At 37.9% G+C, this 26066-nt stretch overlaps 3 protein-coding genes and 1 pseudogene across 3 annotated transcripts; 3 read left to right on the plus strand and 1 right to left on the minus strand.

Moving 5' to 3' along the window:
• Positions 1 to 1930: 1930 nt before the first annotated feature.
• On the plus strand, positions 1931 to 5360 carry LOC147299023 (S-adenosyl-L-methionine-dependent methyltransferases superfamily protein). The gene is made up of 5 exons (XM_086228027.1): positions 1931 to 2303; positions 2604 to 2710; positions 3285 to 3783; positions 4492 to 4610; positions 4784 to 5360. Exons 1-5 carry the CDS (start codon positions 2034 to 2036, stop codon positions 4980 to 4982), a joined length of 1194 nt encoding a protein of 397 aa, XP_086084153.1. The 5' UTR covers positions 1931 to 2033; the 3' UTR covers positions 4983 to 5360.
• Positions 5361 to 8932: 3572 nt separating this feature from the next.
• LOC147299024 (A20/AN1-like zinc finger family protein) lies at positions 8933 to 10093 on the plus strand. The gene is made up of 2 exons (XM_086249838.1): positions 8933 to 9231; positions 9374 to 10093. The coding sequence occupies exon 2, from the start codon at positions 9423 to 9425 to the stop codon at positions 9921 to 9923; it is 501 nt and encodes a 166-aa protein (XP_086105964.1). The 5' UTR covers positions 8933 to 9231; positions 9374 to 9422; the 3' UTR covers positions 9924 to 10093.
• A 5286-nt stretch (positions 10094 to 15379) lies between these two features.
• On the plus strand, positions 15380 to 17588 carry LOC147299025 (beta-1,6-galactosyltransferase GALT29A pseudogene; annotated as a pseudogene).
• A 1581-nt stretch (positions 17589 to 19169) lies between these two features.
• On the minus strand, positions 19170 to 23459 carry LOC147299026 (poly ADP-ribose polymerase 3). Its single transcript, XM_086229227.1, has 17 exons — positions 23152 to 23459; positions 22834 to 23029; positions 22615 to 22728; positions 22456 to 22513; positions 22297 to 22366; positions 21799 to 21973; positions 21571 to 21704; positions 21242 to 21479; positions 21020 to 21147; positions 20855 to 20931; positions 20626 to 20786; positions 20332 to 20541; positions 20122 to 20224; positions 19886 to 19968; positions 19649 to 19792; positions 19369 to 19551; positions 19170 to 19280 (listed from the first exon to the last, which is right to left on the minus strand). Exons 1-17 carry the CDS (start codon positions 23457 to 23459, stop codon positions 19212 to 19214), a joined length of 2451 nt encoding a protein of 816 aa, XP_086085353.1. The 3' UTR covers positions 19170 to 19211.
• Positions 23460 to 26066: the final 2607 nt, after the last annotated feature.

Below are 26066 nucleotides of genomic sequence, written 5' to 3' on the forward strand. Positions count from 1 at the left end.
GAAATCCTACGTAGGATTGAATCAATGATAAGTTTTGAGTCACCTCTATAAGGGAAAAATTTTCAAACACGACACCTACTTTGGGGTCAATCTTAGTTTAGGACACCACTTTGGGTTTGTCTTAGTGTAGGACACATATTTAGGGTTTGTGTTAGTTTGGGACAATCCGTCAACTCCGTTAACTTTTCCGTCCAAAAAGAGATAATTTGATTATTTTATATTTTTAAAACAAATAAAAATTAAAGAAAAAAAACTAAAAAACAAAGGTTACTACCTAAAAAAATCATTAAGAAGTTTAAAACTAAAAATTAATTTAAAATATATTAAAACTAATAACAAAAAAAAGCAAAAAAGAAAAAAAAAAAAGAGATGCAGCAGATCTGAGATTTCTGAGATTGCACTAACCTAACCCACACCGCCCAACCTATGCCCTATTGTCGACGGCAGCTTACCCGTCGGCAGAGGCCTCACCTGCCGACTCAACCCCAAGCTCCTCTCTCTCTCTCTCTCTCTCTCTCTCTCTCTCTCTCTCTCTCTCTCTCTCTCTCTCTCTCTCTCTCTCCCCTTTCCGCCCCCAGCCTGCCCGACCACCAGTCGCACCCCATTCAACCCAGCCCCAACCTGGTTCGCCCCCTCCCCCCAGCCCCCGCCCCGTCACACCCTCCACCCCTAGCCCCCATCGCACCCCCTCCCCCCAGCCCCAGCCCCCGTCGCACCCCCCCACCCAGCACCAACACCCCCCTGCCCGCTTTCTTCTTCCCCCACCCAGAAACCACCCCTGCTTCTCTCTCCCCAACTCAACCCGGTTCGCCCCCTCCCCTCAGCCCCTGCCCCGTCACACTCCCCACCCCCAGCCCCTGTGGCACCCCCTCTCCCCAGCCCCCGTCGCACCCCCTACCCAGCACCAGCACCCCCCTGCCCGCTTTCTTCTTCCCCACCCAGAACCACCCCTGCTTTTCTCTCCCCAACTCAACCCAGTTCGCCCCCTCCCCTCAGCCCCTGCCCCGTCACACTCCCCACCCCCAGCCCCCGTCGCACCCCCTCCCCCCAGCCCCAGCCCACGTCGCACCCCCCACCCAGCACCAGCCCCCCCTCCCCCCCCGCCCGCTTTCTTCTTCCCCACCCAGAACCACCCCTGCCTCTCTCCCCAACCCAACCTAGCCCCTCCCCCGACCACCCCCCTTCACCCCAACCCAGCCTGCCCCCCTTCGCAAGCCTCCCCCACCCAGCCCCGAGAGAGAGAGAGATAGAGAGAGAAAGAGTTAGTTTAATTCTTTTGTTTTGTTTTTTTCAATTTTAATCTTTTTAGTTTTTTTAGTTTTAGTTTTTTTTTAGTTTTTTTTTTTTTTTTTTCAGTTTTTTTTTTTTTTTGTTTTAAAAATATAAAATGACCAAATTATCCCTTTTTGGACGGAAAAGTTAACGGAGTTGACGGATGGTCCCAAACTAACACAAACTCTAAATATGTGTCCTACACTAAGACAAACCAAAGTGGTGTCCTAAACTAAGATTGACCCCAAAATAGGTGTCCTGTTTGAAAATTTTTCCCCCTCTATAATGATATTTTGGAAACCATTAATATCCCTATGCAGGCCATTTAAGCACAATACGGATTATTGATCACATTGAGTTTTAACAAAATTTGCATTAGGGGGTTTCCAAGTAATGCCAAGTTTGCTTCAAGATAATAACCCATAGTATAGGAGGCAGCAGCCAAAATGGAAAAAGGATTCGGATTTTTATTTTGAAGTTAAATTTGACATTTGTGGTTTGATGACTACTTTGATCATTGATGTCTGTATTAAGATGCTAATAGGTTTTACTTGTTTAAATGACCGAAAAGAAAGTCTTACTTGTTTTACTTTTACCGCATAAGCCGTTAAAATTAAACTAAATTCAACTTTTACCACTTATATTTCGTTTGGAGTGTAAAGTGTTCTTGGTGGTGGGGTAACTGGGGTTCACTTCATACTGTTTAAGGTTCTCTTCATATTGATGCGTTGTTGGGCGCCGGCGGTAGAAAAGTGAAAGAGATGGGAAAACGTGATAAGAAACAGAGACACCAACAAAGAAACTCACATAGAGCTGCCTTTCACTACACTGAAGAAGGGGAAGAAGGTGTTAGTTATGCAGGCCACGCTGCTTCCAAGTTCACTCTTTCTGAAGAAGAAGAAGAAGAAGAAGACAAAGAAGAAGGAGAAGGAGAAGGAGAAGAAGAAGAGGTTGAGGGAATAGAGGAAACTGATGGATACCCATCAACGGATATGCCCTCAAAATTTCTTCTTTACCAACAATCTGTACAGGTTCGATTCATTCACTCCTTCTTTATTAATGCCATGTTTGGTTGCTGAGAAAATATGGGAAAGGTTTAAAGAATGCCACAAATTTGGATATTAAAGTAGGAAGCAACAATGAAGGAAACCCAAGTCATACTTAGTACATCTATTTGTTTATGTTGAGAAGTAGATAAAAATTAAAATAAGAAATTCTTGTATTTTGTTTTTGTTTCCTCTCTTTCTTTAGCACCCAAATGGATGATTTTATGTGGTTCTTTTGGAGGAAAATTGTGATGTGACTTCTTTGAAATTTATATTATTATGCAGTCGCCAAAAGGAGACATAAGCTATTTGCAGAAGTTCTTTCTGACGTATGTGGGTGGGAGGGTACCTCTTCATCTCCAAGAAGATTTCTGTGGCACTGCCTTTCTTAGGTACATCACTATCCTTTTTTTTGTTGTCCTAAGTAGAAGCTTTTATTGTTTCCATTTTGGTGCTTTTTGTCGAGGGCTTAGGTAGGTTTTCTTAATGATCGTTTGTTTAATAAAACATTGTGATCAGTGATTATAGGCAGTTTTGCCAAATTGGGAGATACATTTGGGGATGTGATGCACTTGCACTGCTGTCCTGCATAAAAGTGTAGCAAGTAAATTTTACTCGTAGCTTAATTTTGAGGAGATATTCCTATGGCTTATGGAGATTTGGTGCTAATGAGTTATGCAGTTGAGTGGTTCTACAACCTGGTTGGCATTCTTTAAATTTTCAGGGGTCACATATATGGACATGTTAACTTCTATTCATTAAGTTTCTAACTGTGGTAAATACCAGACTGGTGGAGTGTGGCTATTGACTCAGTTTTGAATTATAGTTAAGGTATCTATTGCTCATAAGTGGAGATGTAAATCGGCTAGTTCTTAAGTAAAAAAAAAAAAAAATACCATTAAGTTGCTTCTCAGTTGCAGTTCCAAGCACAGTCTGATTACCTAACACTAACTCTATGTTTGACAGTGCAGAATGGCTCCGCACTGACTCAAGAAGGACTGCTGTAGGGTTGGATTTGGACCTTGAAGCATTAACTTGGTGTATGGAGAACAACTTAAATAAAATTGGGGCTGATGGGTATTCCAGGATGTCCCTCTTTCACGGGAATGTCTTGCAACCTCTTGAGGCCAAACTAATTAAGTTTGAGGCCCAGGAGCTTATAAGGAACATTTCACTCACTGAAAATGAAGATAGTTTGGAGAATGGTGGATTGGAATCTACACTTCAAGGGGGTTCTTCTTCCTCACATGATGAAAAGCACCTGGGGAAATTGCCTGCTAGAGACATCGTGTGTGCTTTTAACTACAGCTGTTGTTGTCTCCATCGACGTGCTGATCTGGTTGTGTATTTCAAGCATGCTCTTGATGCCTTGTCAAAGAAAGGTGGAATATTTGTAATGGATTTATACGGTGGTACATCATCAGAGTGCAAGCTAAGGCTTCAAAGGACATTTGCCAATTTTAAGGTACAATAGTTCTTTCCGGATACTCATTACTTATTGTAGCATCATTTGCACTCCATTAAAAACCTTTAGTGGGTGTGTGGAAGAGGGAAAAAAAAAATGAAAAAAAAATGAAACATATGACCACTAAGCCACACACACACACTCATATATATATATATATATATTCATATATATGAATTAATTTTACAGTTTCTTAGGGTTTTGGGTTTTTATTCAATATCTAGATAAATGCAGACTATTGAAACCAGACATGATGCTATATTTAATCGTTGAAATAGATGTTATATTCAATAGGAGTCTTCATGTTCCAGATTTACATATGTTAGCCCTATAAACACTCCACCTGGGATCTTTCCTGCTACTTCTCTTCTTGCCAATACCCTTTTTGCTTTACTAGCGACCCTGCCCTGGAGCCCCAAGTTAGATCTCTTGTTTTTTCCCCCTTCCGTTCACTTCATGTCGGTTGAATTATCTGTAACTTGAAGAAGCAATAAGCGAGAATATCCTCATAAGAAGCAGAAGTCTAACCTTTCTTTTGTGGCATATTAGTATAGAGGTTGCTACAAAACATTTAGGGGAATATCTTGTAGTTTATGTCATCTCACCTCTAAGATGGAGAATAGATCAAATCTTATGACTAATTTAAAAGTATTCTTTACTTGCAAAGACATATTTCGGTATTATTTAAATTGCAATTGACTTGAGCAGTATGTATGGGAGCAAGAAGAATTTGATATCATTGAGCGGAAGACAAGGATTAGCCTCCATTTTCATCTCAAAAAGCAGCAGAAGAAACTTCGACATGCATTTTCATACAGCTGGAGGCTGTAAGTTTTGTTTTTCCAGTTAGAAAGTCTTTTATATCTAAAAGGAATATTTATTTTGGTCTGAATCTAAAAGGAATATTGAGTGCAGGCTTCTTTGTGAATACTGAGATGAGAATATATTGTGTTCCTGGAAAATTCTGAATCATTAAAAGATAAATTGTGCATGTGCCCAGGTGGTCATTGCCTGAAATTAAAGACTGCTTAGAAGAGGCAGGATTTCAATCTGTCCATTTTTGGATGCGCGAGATGCAAGACACCAGAGAGAACAGAAATACAGAGGGTTTTGGTGTCGGGCGAGACATAAAATATGAAGAGATTAGACATTTTCAGCAACAAGATGCTTGGAATGCATACATTGTAGGTGTTGCATAGCTCCATGTTATCAAGTAAGCTCTGAGTTGATGTTGCTTTCAATTGCTACCACAACCAAAAGAACCATAGTTTTCCAATAAACAGGTGCCAACAAGCTGTTTTCAGAAGTTATGAATTTATTTTCATTTATGTACACTCTGTACTATATGGTGGTTAGCGGGTATAACATTTGCTCTCACCTCTATAGCAGATAATTGCTGACTCGGGGCTTAGACTGTCAAAAGAGCTTAGGTTTGTGAGCCATATATGAACATGTGCATTTTGGTACTTTGCTACTGTAACTTAATTTCACAGTTAATGTTGTTTTGAAATTTTCCATTTTGGAAACTTTGCATCAAATGTTATACACCTGCTATTAGGGATTATCCCATTTTATGCAGAGGGAACGTTTTTGAAAAAATAAGGAACGCTTGCTTTTCAGATCTTTTTGTGAATCTATTCCCAACCTTTCTTTCCAAATGCCAACTAATGCGACTATGGCAGAGTTCTAAATGTCTGGCACAAAAGTGTTTTGGAGTTTGGGAGGGTCATTTTCGTTGGCATGAACAACTATCAAGTATCCTTTTTCAAAGGTTGGCCATGGTTTTATAGTAATGCTAGATTAAACTCTTTAACAGATTTCTTTTGGACTGCCATGTGAGCATGTATTTTGCAATGACAACTTTTTGGCATATTACTCACAACCTTTCTGCTCCCCACCATTACCTTCTACCACTGATGTTATCACTACTGCCACCATCACTCTGATCTTCAATGAAGGTTAGTCAAGCAAGCTTTTCTCTGTTGTAGAGTACATATGCGGAATTAGTACGGAATGTGAGAGTGAGAGAGTGAGAGAGTGAGAGAGCATTCGAATGCTCACATTCGAACATGCTCTCACACACCACAGGATCGAATTTTTGTATAGTCGATGTAGTCTGGTATCATTTCAACATCCATTCCTCAGATTTGGTAGGTTCACAGTTATTTGGGGACTGGACAGTAGACAACATTAAAACGAACTTCCAATTGATGTCTAATGATTCCTCAGCAATGTCATAACAGAAAAATAGAAATATAAAACATTTCATCAATTGCAAGACCAAAGAAAATAAAGAAGAATTTTATATTTTTCTGCAATCCTCTTCTAACACTGTACAAGGAAGAGTGTTCAAGTTTAAATCAGAAAGAAGAGAGTTAGAAGTTAAGAGCTTGGAATTGAAAGTGCCTTTTTGATGGACTGCGAATTTGTCTGATGCTTGGCATATATGAGGCTGAAGGTGTATTTTGGATTCCAACATGTGCCCAAAAATTATAGAGAATTTGCAACAAAGCTGAAAGATGGTCCACATTTTAGTGGAGGATAGCTGGATAGGAGGATATAACTAAACTAGTTGGGATGTAATTGAACTTTTATTTTTTTTGGTCTGAGAATGTAATCAAACTTATTTTGAGACACATTTCACTTTTTTTTTTTTTTTCCTAGTATCAATTGAATTCAAATATTAATAAATAAAGAGAGCTACTATTTGCACACCCTTTTTTTTCTTTTTGCACACCCCTATTAGAAAAAAAAAAAAAAAAACTCAAAAAAAAAAAAAGACAATAAACCCCCTCCCTTCTTTCCCTCTCTTTTTTCTCTTGTTCACACCCCCCCTTCCCCTGTTTTTTTTTTCTTCTTCTTCTTCTCCAACCTTCCCCCAGCCAGCCCCTCCACCCAACCCACCTAGCCCCTCAACCCCTCACCCGACCCACCCCTCCCTCCCTCCCCCTCCCCCTCCGGCCTCCCCCTCCACCCAACCCACCTAGCCCTCCAGCCCCTGCACCAACCCCCCCAGCCCCTGCACCACCAAAACAGCCACCACCACTACCACATTCTTCTCTCTCTCTCTCTCTCTCTCTCTCTCTCTCTCGCCCAAGCAAATAGAAAAAAAAAAAAAAGGTGGCAGGTGGTTCGGCACTGGTCTGCCAAACCACTGCCACCTTTTTTTTTTTTTTTTTTTTTTTTCTGCTTGGGCGAGAGGTGAGACCACCACCGGTCACCTCCTCATTTTCTCTCCTCTCTCCATTTCTCTGTCTTGTCTCTAACAGAGCCAAGCTGCTGCCAGCGCCACTCCCGCGTCGCACAGTCGAGCTTCCACCCCGGAGAAGTGCCCAGCTGCTCCATCGACGATGCGACCAGGCAGTTGGGCGGGCGGGTGTTTGAGCTCAGTGCTGCACAAGGTGGCTGGAAGGAGTTGGAGCCGGCAGTTGGGCTTCGCGGAGCTTGCAAGAGAGGTGGTGTTGCGGGGAGGTGGAGTTGCGAGAGAGAGAAAGGGAGCTAGGAGAGAGAATGTGACGGGGAGGTGGTGCTGCCGGGGAAGAGAGAGGGAGGAAGGTGGTGCAGGGAGGGTGCGGGAGAGATGGGCTGGGTGGGTCGGGTGAAACGGGGGGAAGGAGTGAGGTGGTGCTGCTGCATGCGGGGAGGAGAGAGAGGGATTGAGGAGGGTGGCTGGTGCTGCATGCAGGGAGGTTGGTCGGAGAGGGAAGGGGTTGAGGGGCTGGGTGGGTTGGGTGGAGGGACTGGCTGGGGGAGGGTTGGAGAAGAAGAAGGAAAAAAAAAAAACAGGGGAAGGGGGGTGTGAACGAGAGAAAAAAGAGAGGGAAAAAGGGGAGGGTGTGTAATGAAATGAGGGTATTTTGGTAATGGGTTGGGTGTGTGTTGAGAGATTTTGAATTTGAGGTAAGTGTGTGGGGTGTGTAGGAGAAAAAAAGAAAAAAAGGGTGTGCAAAAAGAAAATAAGGGGTGTGCAAATAGCAGCCCTCTAAATAAATAGAGTTATTATTGATGATGATGTTATTCTGTGATTTTTTTTTCATTTTCATCAAACAAAATCACAAAAAAAGAATATGAGCATTTATTATTTACATGTGCAAATAACAGTCACTTTAAAAGGAAAAAATGTTGGGTAATAGAGTAGGGTGGGCTCACTACTAAAAAGTCTAAAATATTATATTGTTTTAGGTAGAGTCAGATTCAATGTACAAATTTAGCCTATTTAGGTGTGAGGTCTTATCTTAAAAGACCTGGATGATATTAGTAGTGGATTCTCAATTTATATACTAAAAATTGTGGTGTCACTTTTTTAATATGAGACATCTTTTTATATTATTGGCTTGGTATTAAACCACACAACTCTTAAAAAAAAAAAAAACAAGATATGAGCACTACATAAGCATAATGCTCTGTATATTTGTCGGTTCTATCATGATACAATTAAGTTTCGATACATGCCAAACATCTTGCAAAACATAAAAAATCTCAATTTTTGTTACGAATGCTTTGTTGTCTTTTTTGGTTTTTCCTAATGTCAAGCCTCTCTTTTTTTTTTTTATGTTTTTTTTTTTTTTACTCCTCTCATTAGAGAACTAGGTGCAAATTGGATTGGAAATTTCAATTGGAAGTTTGGAACTCAACTCAGTCCAAAAATGCCTGATTTAGTGATTTTGGCATCGTATATTAAAATTTAAATTTAGAATTATAAAAATTCAAATAATATCTTGTGAAAATTAAAAAGTTACCTGATGTAGTCCCTACTACTTTACACATCTACGTCGTGACACTTTAATCTAATAAAAAAAAATTAACAATAACATATTAACAAGTGCTGCAAGCCTGCAACGAATTGTAACTTTCGATGGCCAGCAAGACTGGAAAGTCAAAATCGAGCCGGACCCACACGAAAATGAAATGAGCGGTCTAGATTGGCCTAGACCGACCTGGCTGGTCCAAAATGGCGTGGCGATTAAAAAATCAAAGCCTGGCGTGGCTTAAACGGCTTCCAGAAGATTACTAATCTATTATTCAATTTTTTTTTTGGCAAATGAATCAGAAATTAATTATTTATCATTGAATTGAAAATTTGAATGGTCTGAATAAATCCTTTTTTTGTTGTCTATTTTACTCGCAATAAGAAAGACTGAGGGGGATTCGAAGAACCAGCGTGTTTGGTAGGAAAGAAAATAAAAAAAAGAGAGAGAGAAAGAAAAGGAAGAGAGAAGCTCTCTGGAATTTTCTTTCCTTTGAGGACCAGGAATCCCAACCCCAAGGGACCGCCTGGTTTTCCTTTTCTCTTTCTTCTTCTTGTTTTCTTTGTTGCTTTTCCTTTTCTCAGTATATATTCGCTTTGGCGATTCCCTGGTTTGCCTTCGTTTTCTTCCAAGCTGAGATTTGAAACCCTTTTTAATTCCTTCAATCTAGAGCATTAACCATATCAAATTCTCCAAACAGGTATATTTGTTTGCTCCTCTTGTGTTTATATCAAGATTAAATTTGCCTTTGAATATCAACGATCTGTATTCAATTTTCTGAGATGCAGATCCGATTAAATCAATGAATTGATTTTTAAATTTTTGTTTGCGGTTGGTTGCAGATTTGAGAAATTGAAATCAAAAAGTAAAAATTCAAAGAAAGAGATCGAGATGGCGGAAGAACATAGATGTCAGGCTCCTCAGCTCTGTGTGAACAACTGCGGCTTCTTCGGGAGTCCGACCACTCAAAACCTGTGCTCCAAATGCTACCGCGATTTGCAGCTCAAGGAGCAACAACAGCTCGCTCTCAATCAAACCCTAATCTCATCGTCATCGTCCTCCTCCGCTTCTCCGTCGTCCTCTTGCTCGTTTAAGCCCTCGATTTCCGTGTCCGTCCCGTCGCTGCACGACGACGCTCGGGAGGATGCGCGTGCGGCCGACGCGCGGAAGGAAGAGAAGGAGGAGGCTGCGGCGGCGACGGCGAACAGGTGCCTGACGTGCAGGCGGCGCGTGGGGTTGACGGGGTTCAAGTGCAGGTGCGGGATGACGTTCTGTGGGACCCACCGGTACCCGGAGCAGCACGCGTGCGGGTTCGACTTCAGGGGGATGGGGAAGGAGCAGATCGCCAAGGCCAATCCGGTTGTCAAGGCCGAGAAGCTGCAGAAGATCTGAGGCTGAGAGACCAACGACCAGGGGTATAATGGTCTTTTTATCTTTTAGTTGTTTGGGAAAACCCGAAGTTACGCGGGTTTGTCGGCAGTGGTGTCGTAACTGTCGTCGGATTGTGTTTCGTGGTCTTTGTAAATTTATCCATAATTTAATGTTTACCGCTTTTTTTATTATTTATTATTTATTTATTTTTATGTCTTGTTTATAATTCAGTCAAAAGGTTTCAACCTCCTCCGCAAGAAAAAATAAAAAGAAAAAGAAAGGAAATATGAGTTAAATGGAATTGAAGACTTGCAGTAAAGAACAAAATTAGAAAATGAAAAAAATTAGATGATAGTCAATTGTCAAAGGGGCACCTCATTATTAAGATAAGATAATGAACGTGGAGACTAAGGGTAGGTTGAGTGGGTTCATGCTGAGTTTTCATTATAATAATTGGTTTTGAGTTAAATATGTCAACTTATTATGAGGCTTGAAATGAGAGATACTTACATCAGGTATGTCCAATTATTAACATATTTTGAGAAAAATGTGTTATCCATTAAATGAGTGATACGTACACTTAAGTTCCTTAGATGAGCGCTACTGCTTAAAATAGACTTGAGATCTTGTAAATATTATGAATAAGAGGTCATCTTCCTAATAATATGAATTCGTCATTTATTAAGGTTTTCAGCCTAATAATTCTATAATTTGTTTGATATGTATTTTCTTTTCTAATGATCAATTCTTTCATATAAATCAACACATGTCAACTTGTGGTATTTATTGTCTATCAATTTTCATATAAAAGAGCCAAGCATTGTTCAAGTATTTATTGTCCATCAATTTTCTTTTTGACGTTAATGTGTAAATTTGCAGAAGGACTGAAGGACGTGATAAGGGATTAGGGAAAGAGGAAAAGAATAATGACAAAACAAAATTCCGTAAAGATTTTGCGGAGAATTTTATCATCTTCTGGGGTTGGGGATGGTTTAATTATAGGTTTTTTGTTGTGGAAGAAATCAACCACCAATGAATACTGCTAAGTGCTTAGGGAGTTAGGGTCACCGCAATATGTTCCCCTATTTGGCCCAAACTTTCTGCTCTTGGGCTTCTTCGAGTTGAGCAAAGGGTTTTTGGGCTCTTATTTTAGTGATGCTCGAGCTCGAGCTAGGTGTATTTTATCCATTTGATGCTTTAGTTTACACTAAAATACTGGCTACCTTCAGCTTTATATTTCTTTTCGCATCGATCAAGATAATTTTTAAAGAGTGATCTAAAAAATGAACCATTAGGATTATGAGACTATGCTACAAGATTTAAGGGAAAAAAAAAAAGTAAAAAGAGAAGGTAAGTAACATTCCTTATTAGTGTAAACCTTACACTTTATTTTATATTATCTTCCGCTACATGTTGATGTGTTAGATACCAACGCGCCCAACTTTGACACTATTTCGGGTTTGGGATGTGAAAATTACAATGACAAAATATCGTGTGTTTTAAGATAACTTATATTGGACAATGCATGAATTATATTAGACTATACAAAATAGGTAACTATCATATTGATATCGAAGGAGATTCAAAGATTGTAATATGGATAATGCTAGAGAGATCATATCATTGTACCACATTTGTGGTACCATATGATGTGGCTTCCTAGCCACCCTTGACCCTTTCCTCTCTCTCTCTAGCAAGGGTGACTAGGAAGCCACATCATGTAGTACCACAAGTGTAGTACAATGACCTGGTCCCCCTAACATTACCCTTATAATATAGTATGATCGAGAAAACAACAATATGCATTTAAGGTTTTGGTAATGCTCGAGAGGACCATGTCATTATACAACATTTATGGTACCACATGATGTGGCTTCCTAGTCACCCTTGATCTCTTCCCCTCTCTCTCAAGGGTGGCTAGGAAGCCATATCATGTGGTACCACAAATGTGATACCACAAATGTGATACAATGACAGTTTCCCCTAGCATTACCCTTAAAGTTTAGTTTAGTGGATACTTTTTATGTTGAATAATTGCATGGCAGTTTAGTTTAGGTTTAAATTTTGTTTTTACCAACTATAGTTTTTAGTTGATTCACATTTTACCACCCAGATATTTATTTGTCTCGCTCTACCACTTAGAACTATTTTCTGTCCATTCTGTCACCCAAACCATCAAAAATGTTGATATGGCAGAGGTATTTTTGTCACCAATATTAATAGATTAGCTACGAAATAGACCAAAAAAAAAAGGTAAAGTAAGACACAAGAAATAGTTGTAAGTGGTAAAGTGAAAAAAATAAATATCTAGATGGTAAAGTAGGAATCAACTAAAATTATAGGTGGTAAAAACACAATTAAGCATTTAGTTTATGCATTAGTTTGGTAGGCGTAAAGCCAAGAAAGATAGTTTTTAGCAAATTTGCAATTGGATGCTCCAATGTTTAATTTGGGCCCATAATATATTGATTCAAAAGAAATAATAAGGAGATCAGTCAAATAATACTTGTTTTTTAGGACAAAACAACATTTTAAGATTGGTTTACTTTTCCTACTAGTATTAAGTTTTGAGTGTTTACTATTTAAACTCTTGTTTTTAGGGTTTTGTTTCTTAACTTTTATCAAATTTAGTAAAACTTTGAGATAATTAGGCTTAGGTCATTTAGAAAAATAATTTTTAAACGGAAACGGGGAGTGTTTTAAAATTTATAAGAAATTTTTTTTATTCATAATAAAGTCTTTTTAATTTATAAAAAACTCATTTTAATTCATAATAAAGTTCTCCTCCCCCAATTTGAAGGGTATTTCCCCTCCTAGGGTATATAGAGTAGGCTTTATAGAGACTGCATGTTAGGTTTTAACTTCGGAATTTTGGACGTCCAAAATCTCGAAGTTAAACCCTAACATAAAGTTGTCAAAAAAGAAAAATAAAAAGACTTGATTAAAAACTCTAAAACACTATCGGTATTAGTTTTAAAAAGACTCATAAAATAGACTAAACTCTAATTTTTTTTATTTTTTTTTTCATTTTAGTGAATTTCAGTTCTTAAATTTGATACTTATTTATTTTTTTTTTACCAAACACCAAAACTGCTGTGGGTGATTGAGAATTGTCATCTACAGCAGTTTTTGGGTCCTCCACAACAATCTCAAACGGGGCCGTAGTTAGGGATTCTTTAACTTGTTAGAGGTACCTAGTGGTTTTTGTTTAGGAGAAAAGCATGTAGATATATTCTTCTCCTAATAATAGATTAATAAGTATATCTTCATGAAGTCTCTGAATAATCTTTTCATCTCTCCAATTTGCCTATTAATTATATGCACCATGAGAGGTACATTGAGCACATCCACAACTTTGTCTTTCAATGGCTAGCTACAACTTACAAGGTGATGCGAGCTCTCTGCTAACCTATCAAAATTTATTGGGCAATTAAGATATAGTAGACTAAAGTTATGAGTCATTTTCTATAGGAATAATGGATACCATTCTAAAGTTGACCTATAGATCTAATGTCTTTCTTGACCTTGAATAATGAATGCCCTTGAGCTAACCCACTCCATACGATAGGCTTTACATGCCACAAAATATTCCAAAAAATAAAAAAATTTACAATATAAAACACTCACACCTAATCATTTCTTCTCAAAATGCTAGCCAACAATGGGGAAAATTTGGTTGAAAGATTCCTTGGTTGACTCAGGCATGAGGTTGATTACTTGATTCATTGGTGTTGTCATGTGGCCCCCACCATAAATATTTGTATGATTTAATTTAATTGTATAATATTATGATCTCTAATATTACTAGAGAGTAGAGGGGTCTACCTTATAAATTAATGGTCCAAACTCCAAAGGCAGAGCAAAATATATCTTTTTCACAAAAAGAGGTTGGACCCTGCGTCACCCTCTGTGGCTGTCTCTCTTCCTCCCCAATGGCATCTAATATATTAAGTTATTAACATGCATGTTTGTAACAAAGGACCACCAAGTGGGGTCGTATCTCTTATGCTTGGATTTGCTATTTTCATCTTCTTCACGTTTCTATATATTAGATGTACCAATTATTATTCTAATTTTTTAAATCTTAATTGATGTGATCATGTTTTATTTATTCATATATAGATTTATATTCCGAGACTCACTATTTATAACGGACAACGCTATTTGGTCTAATTTTTATTTCCTAATTTTGTTTTTTTTTTGTTTTTTTTCCAACTTATATGTTATTCTTACATTAGTTCTATATTATTCTTAATAATTTTTTAACACAATAAGATGATACACATATCAAAAATAACTTTCATGTAATTGGGTATATACATATTTGTCGAGAAAATCTTCCACTTGACACTTTCTAGTATTATTATTATTATTTTAATTGGCCAGGATACTTCTAGTATGATTGAGTGTTAGAATTTGTATAAGATTTTTTTTGCTATAAAAAATTTGTATGATTTTGTCAAAGGCTATTAAATTAATTCAGATTATTGACCACCAAATTAGCAAACCTGGCTATTACATCCTTCCCTGGTTATTATCAACATGTCAATTATTGAGTTAAAAAAAATATATATTATTGAGTGAAATGAGTTATGACCATCCAACTCTCCACAACATCCTTCCCTGGCTATTACGAATATGTCAATTATAAAACATACATCTTAAAGTTGAAGTTTAGATCTGATAGAAAATAGTCAAATACAGCTAATTAAGATCTCATGTGGCTTCTCTTTTGGGAAGAATATTAAAATTTTCCAATTTTAAAGTTCTTCACAACAAAAACCCACACATTGAATTGTTTATCTACAAACAAAACCCTAGAAGTGTATTTCACATAAAAAAGAGTCAATTGTTTTGTTCTAGTACAACATTGTTAAAACAAATATGACTCCCATGTCTATAAGCTTCATTAAGAAAAGATTTTGTGGAATTTATTTTGGTGAGTTTTACTACTATTATTGAAAATATGGAAACAGTTTTTGTTGAAAATACATGCAACTAGAAACCTTAAACCTAAACTATATCCTTACTAATACTAATAGTTCCTATGTTCGCGCACACATACATACACTCACGTTATATTTTTCAAAAAAGAATTATATTTACATTATTTTCAAATTATTTTTCTTATAGAAACAAACTATTGATTTTTTATGGAAAAATATTTTGTTAGTTAACTATTAATTATGTTGATTTTCTTAATATAACTTTTTTCTCTTATATTTTTTTCCCCTTTTCTTTTTAGCCTTCTAAGCATATGATGTGAGTTCTTAGTTTTTTTTTTGGTCGGAGATGTGAGTTCTTAGTTAGATAAATAAAAAACCTAATCTAACAAAAAGAAAAATTCTAAGCTCATATGGACCCACTCCAAATCCCACCCATCCCACACATCATTGTTTTCATCTGCAAAGGCTAAAAGCAGCCTATAAATTCCTTCCCATTACAAGGAGAGACCATGCTTCCACTGCTCCACACAACACTACAACAGCATTCACTAACAAATCCAAAATCAGACCTTTCAAGTGAGCAATAAAGTTCACTGCTTTGCAGTTTGCATTGCATTGCACTACAATATATATATACCAGTGCCCAGTGGTCAATATTTTACTCTATTTCACTCCATTGTATATATTTGCATTCTCACCAAGTCCCCAGAGAACCCAAACCACCTTTCAAATAAGAGTATAAGACCCACACCAGCAAGCTCAAGGCTCAAGCTTTCCCCTAGATCATGGGGTTTTTTTTTTTTTATTTACTTGGTTTCTCCAATTCAGCTCTTCAATGGCGACTCTCAATCTCTTCCAAGTCCAAACCCCACATACCCTTTTGCAGCTTAGCTCCATCTTCCACCACTTGAGCTACTTACCCACTTCTTCAATCTTTGTTAGTATCATGAAATTCCCATTTCTCAACCATACTCCACATCCAGATTCCACTCCCATTTTCATTTCATTGCCTCCTTTTTGATCTGTTGTTCCTCACATGAAAAACCCATTTGTCTAACCCAATCCCACACACCCAATTTCACTCTCACTCGCACTCAACACCAGTCCTCAACAAAATCCCAGATGCAAATCTGTTTTTCTTCTCATACCCCATTTCCCAATTCTTCTTAAACCTCACTTGTTTCTCTCTCCGAATGCCAAAATTTCTAGGAAACCAAAATGAACCCAATACACAGCAGAGCTTCAAGATCTGTAGGCTCAACTATTGGCCACCTTTAGCGACACCCATCAGCCCCTTTAACGATTTGCTCATTCTGCCAATGAAGCGCTCGGTCCGTCCATTATTTAGCCTTCTTCTGCTCATTGTGTTCGCTGCCACGCTGAGCTGTCGAACTGCAGTCCGTCATAGCTTGAGCTCAATTGAGCTCGAAAAGAAGGCACTTGTCCAACCACCAAAGCCAGTGTTCAATGCTACTCTGCTCAAATTCGCTGCCGTTGATGTGGGTGCAGCACAGGCCAAGCAAGAAATAGAGCAACTGTTGGAGGGTAACTTTGCAAGTCTTGGACGGTATAGGACTTTTGCTTCCTGGAGAAGATTCAATCACCATGATGTCAGAGCGAGGTCCTCCATAGGCTTACCGGTAATGCTCCGCTCCCCTCAATTCTATCGTTATTGGTTGGATTTTAGGAGAGTTTTGAGTGACTGGTCAAGAAACAGGCGGTTTCAGCCTGATATTATGTTGGATTTAGTTAGACTTGTTAGGCATCCCATTGATAGGCACAATGGTTTGGTGGATTCGGAACAACAACAACGTTACTCGTCGTGTGCAGTTGTTGGGAATAGTGGGATTTTGTTGAAGAGTAATTATGGAGATCTAATTGATAGTCATGAGGTGGTTATTCGATTGAACAATGCGAGGATAGAGAGTTTTAAGAGCAAAGTTGGGTCGAAAACGAGCATTTCGTTTGTAAATAGTAATATTTTGCATCTTTGTGCTAGGAGAGAAGGTTGTTTTTGCCACCCTTATGGACATAATGTGCCTATGGTTATGTACATTTGTCAACCGATACATTTCTTTGATTTCACGGTATGCAATATATCCCACAAAGCACCTTTGCTTGTGACTGATCCTCAGTTTGATGTGTTGTCTGCGAGGATAGTTAAGTATTATTCACTGAAAAGGTTTGTGGAGGATACAGGGAAGTCGTTGGATGATTGGGGGGCTGTTCATGATGGTGCTATGTTCCATTACTCTTCTGGTATGCAAGCTGTTATGCTCGCTTTGGGAATTTGTGACAAGGTTAGTATATTTGGATTTGGGAAGTCAGATTCGGCTAAGCATCATTATCATACAAATCAGAAGGCTGAGCTTCGGTTGCACGATTATGAGGCGGAGTATGCTTTCTATCATGATCTGGTTGAGAGACCACAGGTAATACCGTTCATTTCAGACAAGTTCAAGATTCCTCCTGTGGTTCTATATCAATGACATTTAGCCAGTTGAATCATATGTTTTGTGGAATTAATTGATATGTTTCTCAGGTTTCAATTGTTGTATTCATGTCGTAATAGTAGTCTCCCACTAAGATTCAGTCAAAGGAGCACACTCGTTGAAGATTTCTATTTCATACTTTGATCCTGTACTATCAAAGATAGTTTTGGGAAATATCAATTGTAAAACTGGAATCCAAAATCAGGTTCCCAATTGCTTTTGTTGAGATTGAACTTTCTTGAATTGAATTCTTGAGCATTTAATTAATGCATAAATTGGATTGTCACATGTAAATACCATTTCTAATTCATTGTTTTTGAATAGCATAGGCATGGTCATATAGAGGTTCATAACAAAAGTTTGGCCTCACATGTGATGGACAACCTATTGTGTAACTGTTAAAACTTATACTTCTGTTGAATTAGTTTAGTGGTTTAACAAGTTCTTCCTTTTCCATGTTATCTTCATAGTCTCACATGAGAAGTCAGAAGCTTAGCATGTTTAGTTTTGTATTTCATTTTATATTGTAAATGTTAAACATAGGCTGGGGCATGACCTTAATGCAAAATTAAAATTTAGGAATATATTATTAAGATTGAGATTGTAGGGTTCTATATGAATTAAAATTTTCTTCTATTGAAGGCCCTTGAATGGTAAAGTCACGTGTGTTTAAGGTTATTTCAACTCCATGCCAATTTTGAGGAATCTATCGTATATCCTGGAACATCATTGGGCCAACATGAAAGAATATCCCTGGTTTCCAAGGAAGAGGCACTAAGAAAGTTATAATTGATTCTATCAGACAAAGAAAAGTCTACCATTTCTGGTTTCAGAAACTTATAACCTTGTCTCCAACATTTCGATTGCACTTTGTCCTAGTGAAAAATGATTGGTAGTTGCTTTAAATAATTTTTGCTTAATTAGGGAACCTAGACTGATTGTGTAATGCTATCCACTGGTCTGTTCACTCCCATATTTTTTGCATAGTTTATGGTTTGGCAGATTTTGTTGACTTCAGAAAGAAGCTTTTGGGACTATAAGGAACCTGCATGCAGCTTCATAGTTGCATTATTAAGCCTGTAGTAATTTACAACCATTGTAGCTGTCCTTCAAGTGTGGTTCTTAAGTTCATTGTCAACAAAATCAGAAGTTGTATCTCCTTCCATGCATTCAACGCCCTCTCCGACAAACTCTCAGCTTCTTGGAGATTGGAACCTCCTGAGGGCCCGGTGGTTCTTAGCTTGGGGTTGGACCATACTCTGTTGCCTTCTGTTGTTATTTGGGGGTCTCTGCTCCTGTCTCTCTTGTAAGGATGTTTTCTGTTTTCTAGTGGTACTTGGGCTCCTTATGCAGTTTTCGATCTTTTGGTTGTGGTTTTTATTTCTATTGTTTCTGTTGCCCTCTTTGGTTGGGCTTTGTTTTAGCAAGCTTGTATGTTTGTGGCGTTGATTCTTTTCTGCACACGACCCTCTGTTGTTTCTTTTTTATCTTTTACATAATATTTATTTACCAAAAAAGAAAAGAAAACCATGTTTGTTGCAGGTTCTGTTTTTGAGAGAGAGAGAGAGAGAGATAGAGAGATTTTTATCCAGATATTTCATAGCATGTAAAGAGTTTGCCTTCTTGAAGGCTTCATAGTGGCTTAGAACTTACAGATGCGAAGGAGCATCCTTCATACAGATTGACTACATAGGTTAGTGATGATATTATATACAACAAAAGGCCATCAAACATTCCTGTCAACAAAAGCTTCCCTTCAACAAAAGCTACCAAACCGCCTTCCTCCATTCCCATGCAAAAGATGGCAAAAGAGAGTCAAAAAGATCTATACAGGCTCCTTCCCTCCTGTCTTGAGTTCCCTTTGGTACTCTTTACTCCTCTGTGTCCATAACAGCATCCTTCTCTTCAAACTTCACTCCCACCAAGAACCTTATGCTTGCCTAAAAGAAAAGAACATGACAACCAATTGAGCATGATTGAACAGCTGAAGAAACTGGCCACAACATCTTTCTAAAGAACTTTTTGTACCTGTTTGGGATCATAGACAGCATACTCATTGTACTCGAGGGCACCATCTTTATTATCCGAAGGCACTAAGCGACCACAAGGAACTTTGATGTCATCTTGCCAGACAAAGTGCTCCGACTCATCTGTTTTCTTCCTACCTACGCCCTTGATTCCGAGTTTCTTCTCTTCCAAAGATTTTGTATCCTGCCTCATTGAATTATAACGAATTTACAAGGCTTGTCCAGATTCATAGGAAACTCTCACTGTTGAGACTTGAATTAACACAACCATGTTTTCATACCTCTGGTGGGCTCTTAAGCTCAGTGATCTGATCTCCTAGAGAAGCTACAGCCAAAACCAAGAACCCTTCTGGTCTGTCCACGGAAGTAAACCCATACTTTGCAGCTTCTGCAGCAGCATCAGAGCAAACAATGGCCCTGCCAAACTGCGAGCCAAAACCCATAGCATTAAAATACAAATTAGAAAAACTTCAACCACATAAAGTCGGCACTGAAACAGCACGAAGTAACTATAATACCATATAGCCTGGGACAGGGAGAGAGCATATTGCTGGCAAGAAACCTTTATGCAAGTGCCTCAACAGATTTGAACTCCGTGTGCCTGCAAAGTCATTAACCGAAACTTGAGTAAAACATTTGTTCAGGTTTTGAAGTAGTGCTTTTATTGACTTAGGCTTAGTGCAGCTAATTGAAGCTTTGCTTGTACTTTAAGTAGGCTTTTACTGCAGCTAACTGTCATGCCTAAGAATCTTACCACACCATAAGAGGACATTGTTTGGTAACTTCTTCATCTCGTCCAGAGATGGGCAAGCACTTGATTCAATAACAAAAATGTTATCAACAGAGACCCCATATTCCTGCAAAGTATTAGTGATAACTATTAACAGAAATCCTCATTTTGTATAGAAATGCAGTCATTATTTCTTATAACGACTTAGAAAATACTAAAAGCTTTCATGCTTACAACATCTCCAACTTTGACAGGTTCATAGGTCTTCTCCAGGAAATTCAGGATCATCTTGTAGTCATCGGAATCTTTCTCCAGCGGAGAAATTGAGCAGCCCAATTTGTTATATCGTTCAGACAATGGGTCGTCAATGGTAGCTCCACTCATGTCTCCAATAAGATGTGAAGCCATGGTTATGTCTCGAACAGTCTCCAGTGCAGCTGCAGCCTGCAAAATGAGGCCAGATATAATTTCTGAATGAAGTGGACGCATCCCAGTATCACGCAGGTGACATAATTTGGTTTTGCTTACATGCTCTGCAAGTTCCTGATAATCCCTGAAGATGAAAGGCCGAGTAGAGTGCATGAGTGTAAACCATCTTTGGCTGAAGTCTGACCAGACAGCCTCAGCCTTTGGTCCTGTCTCCTTCATCGATTTCAATGTCTCTATGAATTTTTGAAGAACCTCCTCACCTGAATACATTATTTGGTCAGTTTTGCTATAGACAGTAAAAGGAGAGAACATGAAGTAAGTTTCTCACATCTCTCTAAATGGACACTGGAAAGCATCCCTATTGGCAGGTCGGGAGGATCAAATCCTGTCTCCATCAAAGCATATCTGTGTTCAAAATAGAAGGTTTCATGACTCCTCATGTTAAAAAAGGAAAAAGAAATTGATAGACAGGTGCCTTGGAATGGAAGCGTACTTGTAAATTTCCTGACTGCATAGGACCTTCATGAAGTTTGCAACCATAGGCTCAAGTTTGCAATGTGTGGCGGCAACTCCTAGCTGGTGAAGACCAAGCCCTCCATGTCTAACATCAACTCCATCATCCTATTCAGAGAAAAGCAGGTTTCATGCAACTGAATAGCATCACAAACAAAGGAAACAAGACATGCTACACAACACAGGAAACAAGACACTGTACCATGTCTATCGGGTAGAACTTCAATGGCTTCTTCTGAATTTTCTTCTCTCTTTCCCCTGGTTCAAACTCGTTGCCGGTTACTTCCTCAAAGAGCCTCTCAAACTCCTTCACTGCATTGTCCACATTGTCCCATTCTTCAAGCCTTTCCTCTGCATTAGGGTCATCACCGACTTTCCCTTTCTTGTAGTACAAATGCAGGCTGTTCTCCGGGACCATAACCAGTTGCATGATGCAATAACTGCAATAACCAAATTATAAACTAAGGACGAGTGACAAGCTCGCATTACACCTAAGCAAAAATAACTTAAAAAAGGGCTCGTCCCCATTACTCATTCAGTTTTTGGCCTAGATCACAGCGGGAAAAGGCACAGTTGTACAATATGCCATATTTCTCAAAGATTTTACCGCCTCGTTCCTGCAATCTTGTATCCTTGTAGACACTTCTTTTCCCATACAGCTTGAGCTACACTCACAGGTCATGTGTTATAATATACATTTTCATATGAATTTCCAGGAAGTACCATCTTTAGAAATCTTTTGAGGAAAGGATTCTATACCTCTGCTGAAAGGGATTCAATTGCCTCTTCATTAGGATCCATTTTGTCCCATGGAATTCCTTTTCCATCAGGAGCAAGATCAGCAACGACATCATACGCTTCAAGAGGCTGGGGCTCTTGTTTTTCAATGCTATCGAGCAACCATGCTTCACTTACTACTGGTATGCCTTTTTCCCTGCAAAACATTAGAACTTCAATAATTAAAAACTTGTCTTAAATAGTTAAATGACCATTTCAGACCACTGCTATTTCATGGGGGCAAAGTCATATATGCATTGCAATCTCTACCGTTTTCAAGAACACTTACACTAAATCACAGTAAAGTTAATTATGGAAGGAAATCAGGGCAATGTATAGAAAAATCATCCACATTTATGCTCAATTGTTTTTTTCTCAATTATATGGTCAACAAACATAGCAATGGAATTAATCAAGGAGACATAGTGCATGAGATGTATATCCAATGCTTAGAGCCAAAAAAATGAAATCTATACTCACATTGCTTCTACGAGCTTAGATGTGCCACCTCGGTCTCGCTCCGCAGGAGAGACAACCAGGCAAGTTGCACCTGCAAAGGTTGTAATAACAATGCCAGTACAGACAAAGTACAATCTCACATGCTGCAATAAAAATCCATAGGATAAAGAGAATTATTACCAATAACATGGTTGGCAACCTTTCCTCCATGTTTCTCTATTTCTTTTCTCCAATATTGCTGCATTACATATGGTAGGAAAAACATAATCAATAAGTAGAGCAAATTGTTAAAGACAAATGATTTTTTTTTTTTTCTTTCTCAAGTAGTGTGTAACATACATGTGTTCGAGTAAGACGGCCCATAAGAGAAATCAACATTCCAGTGAAAGGCTTATCCGGGGTGCTTAACTCCCCTTTAGGCCGGCTACTTGGGTCCTCATATTTCTTTAGCAACTACACCACAGATGAGGGAGCTCATAAATTGGCAAAAACAATTGATCATATATAGCATATCAATTGTGAAGAAAAGGAGATAGGCCGGTTAGAGTGTCAAATTACATCTGAAGCAGGAGAGTTCAGGATACTATCTGGAAACTTAATTGGTTCTTGTTTCCTTGGCGGATTCTTTGTGCTAAAGGTACAAGTGGCCCACTCACTATACGATCCAGTGCACGAGTATCGTATACCATTCAGCTCCAAATTGCCATTGCAAACTGGGCATTTCTCTAATGGCCCATAAAACAGCAAGTCTTGGCTGTCCAAACATTAATGATTTGGAAAGACAGTTACAAACAATTATGGTGTCTAAAAATTTGTAGAACATCAGACAATGTATGATGTATGCAGGCATTGGGGATCAACTGAAAATGGACTAACCATTTTCGGAGAACAGCAGCATCAGAGCCAGAGGAGTCTTGGTCATTAGCTTCCAAGATTTCGCGCATTTGATCAGTTGACAGGTTGTCTTTGACTGCTGCACAGAGTTGCTCAAACTCAGAAGCTACGTCCCCTGAAGATTTTTTACCATTTGCATGACCATTGTCATCTTCAGGCTTGGGCTTCTTTGGAGCTTGCTCTGCTTCATGTGCCTTGTTCTCTGCCTTCTGCTTCCTTGTCATCACTTTGTCTTCTTCAGAATGAGAATGAGACCTCGTTTCATGAACCTTGACATTTAGTGCACACATCGCATGGGGTTTGTAAGATGCTATGAACCTTTATATCATTAATTATTACTGTTGTTGTTATTACTTATTAGTATTATTTAATTTTTAATCTCACACCATTTTTTATTTATTATTATCCTAAAAGAAAAATATCAAAATCTAACTTTGACTTCAAAATGCCAAATTTTGACCTTGGAAAAACATGATTTAATTCTACAGAGATAAGAAACAAATATCTGGCTCAATTGGAAAAGAAAAAATGGAATAGCAAAATAGAAAATATTTTCTATTAATTATATGATCTTCATCATTTTAACCCTACATTTTTCTATTAAAATTTGTAGAAGAATTTGTTGTCCATCTGTGTTATAGAGGTTTTCTTCCTTTTTTTTGGGTGGCTGTATTTGTTTCTTTTCCCATTTATTTGTCTTGGTAAAATCCTCTGTATAATTTCAAATGATCTCAAGGAAAAAACTCAAACAGTGGCTTCACTTGGTTAATTTTGATAACATACCTATCTAATACCATTCTTTGTTCAATACAATGTTCAATTAAAGTTTTTCAGGGTTGAGAACAAAGATAAATTAATGAATAGTATTTATTATTGTTAAAAAAATGAATAATATTTAACTCTTTAATAATTAGTTTTTGGGGCCTGGAAGGAAACCATCCTAAATTTGGTTTTTGGAAGATATCCACTAATGTAAAACATACCGTTCCTTGATTCTTTTCTCGACTCTAATGAAAAAAAAAACCCCAAAAGAGAATGCAAAACACTCAGCCTCAAAAATTAAAATAGATAAACAAATAAACCATATAGTACTGTAGGAATAACAGTGATACTAGCAAACACCATACTGATAAGAGCTTCAACTGCACAAAATATTAAGACCCACAAATTAACAAAAACAGAAACAAAAGCACACCTTCATCTTTCAGCTATTTGTTTCTCTGCAGCTACAAAGAACTGGAGCAGAAAATGTACTTCCAACTTTAACAGGTACACAACACAAAGTGGGGATTTTTTTTTTTTTTTTTCCCCCAATGAAGAACATTATAGCGGTGGAACATGGTAGTGGCATTTAAGCAGAGTCAGACCCTTTTACATCACCTACTTCTGGCACACCCTAAGTTGACACGTACATTCCTTTCCTGCAAGGCCTTGGTTTCTCTGTCATCCTCATTAGACGACGTGTATTGTAGGCATGAAACGTGTGCTCTATGCTGCTTACACAGCTGACACGTGGTAATCTATCTGTTTAATGTGAGGCTTTGGCCTCGATCTGCGTGACTGCATGCAATCAAATATCAATGTTTTCATTTCTCTGTGTGAATTCTGAGGAATGTATTTGAAAATTAGAAGCTTTTTTTATTTCATTAGGATAAATTAGAGTCCAGTTCTTTTAACATTTTTTATTTAAAAAAAAAATCTTTAATTATTATCTTATCAAAGAAATATGTCATTATTTTTTTATTTTTTGAGAGCATAAAATACAAGTTTATCTCATATTTTTTTAAGGTATAGAATGAGATTTGTGAAGATTGCATTTATCCAAAATCTCAGAGTTAAAATTTAATATAGAGCCAACAAATCAGAATTTGAGAAAAAATAAAAATGCACTACCGAATATTTAAAAATGACCACCAAAGACTTAGCATCTAGTATGTGTGAAAAATTGAAATTAATAAATCAATATTATATAATATGAAATAGTTAAATATTATTAATTTTAATTAAAATTTTAAAAGTCATAAAATTTTATTTAATAAATTATTAAATTAAACGACGTAAATAAAAGTTTCCCATTTCTTTATTCATTTGAAACTTGGCAGCTTCTCTAGGCCTACACTTGGTCTCCTTGGAACTCGTTACAAGAGCCAAAATTATCAAGGTGTCATACTGTCATGTGTAAAGGTATAGAGATGTCGTTTTAGTGGATTTGATGCTCAACTGTTGAAACGAGAGATGTCGTTTTATGGTGCAACGACTCGGTTACATTTGTAATGTGGGTACAGTTAATCGAATTGGGAGTTTTCTTTGTTCCCCTTTTTTTTTTTTTTTTTTTTTTTTTTTTTTTTTTCTAGTGGAATTTTTCTATGATAATCGGTACAAAATCCAACATTATGGGGGTTTTGGTGTTTGGTGTACTTTGGTAGACATTGTTTGGAGTTTTAAGTGATGAATGGACGTTCTGGATGTCTATAAGCCCGAGCCAAGGCCCAACAATTGAAACCAACCAAATGAGCCCAATATATAGACAGACTAGTTTGGCTATTTATTGGGCTGGGGTTTTCTAGTTCAAGCCTTCAGTCCCTTTGTCTCAAGTTCGAGTCCATGGTTCAAAGTCTCGGATTCAGATTCTGGGTCCCTAGTTTTGGTCTAGGTTTAAGAAATTTTGATATAACACCTATTTAGGTGAAACTTCAAAATGTGATTTGAAACTCTCAAATCTCATCTTCAAAACCCCCTATAATTTGCCAAATTCCATTATTTGGTTCCCAAATAAGACAGTACTTTAGCAAGATGGATTTGTATATCCCATCTTGACCGCAAATCCCATTTCGAAGTTCTTCATCCCAAGGACATTTATATAAATGATTTTAAGGTATAATTGACCGGTTGTAATT

The sequence above is a fragment of the Dryas octopetala genome, chromosome 1 (assembly GCF_963921425.1).
Source record: "Dryas octopetala chromosome 1, drDryOcto1.1, whole genome shotgun sequence".
Taxonomy (NCBI): Eukaryota; Viridiplantae; Streptophyta; class Magnoliopsida; order Rosales; family Rosaceae; genus Dryas; species Dryas octopetala.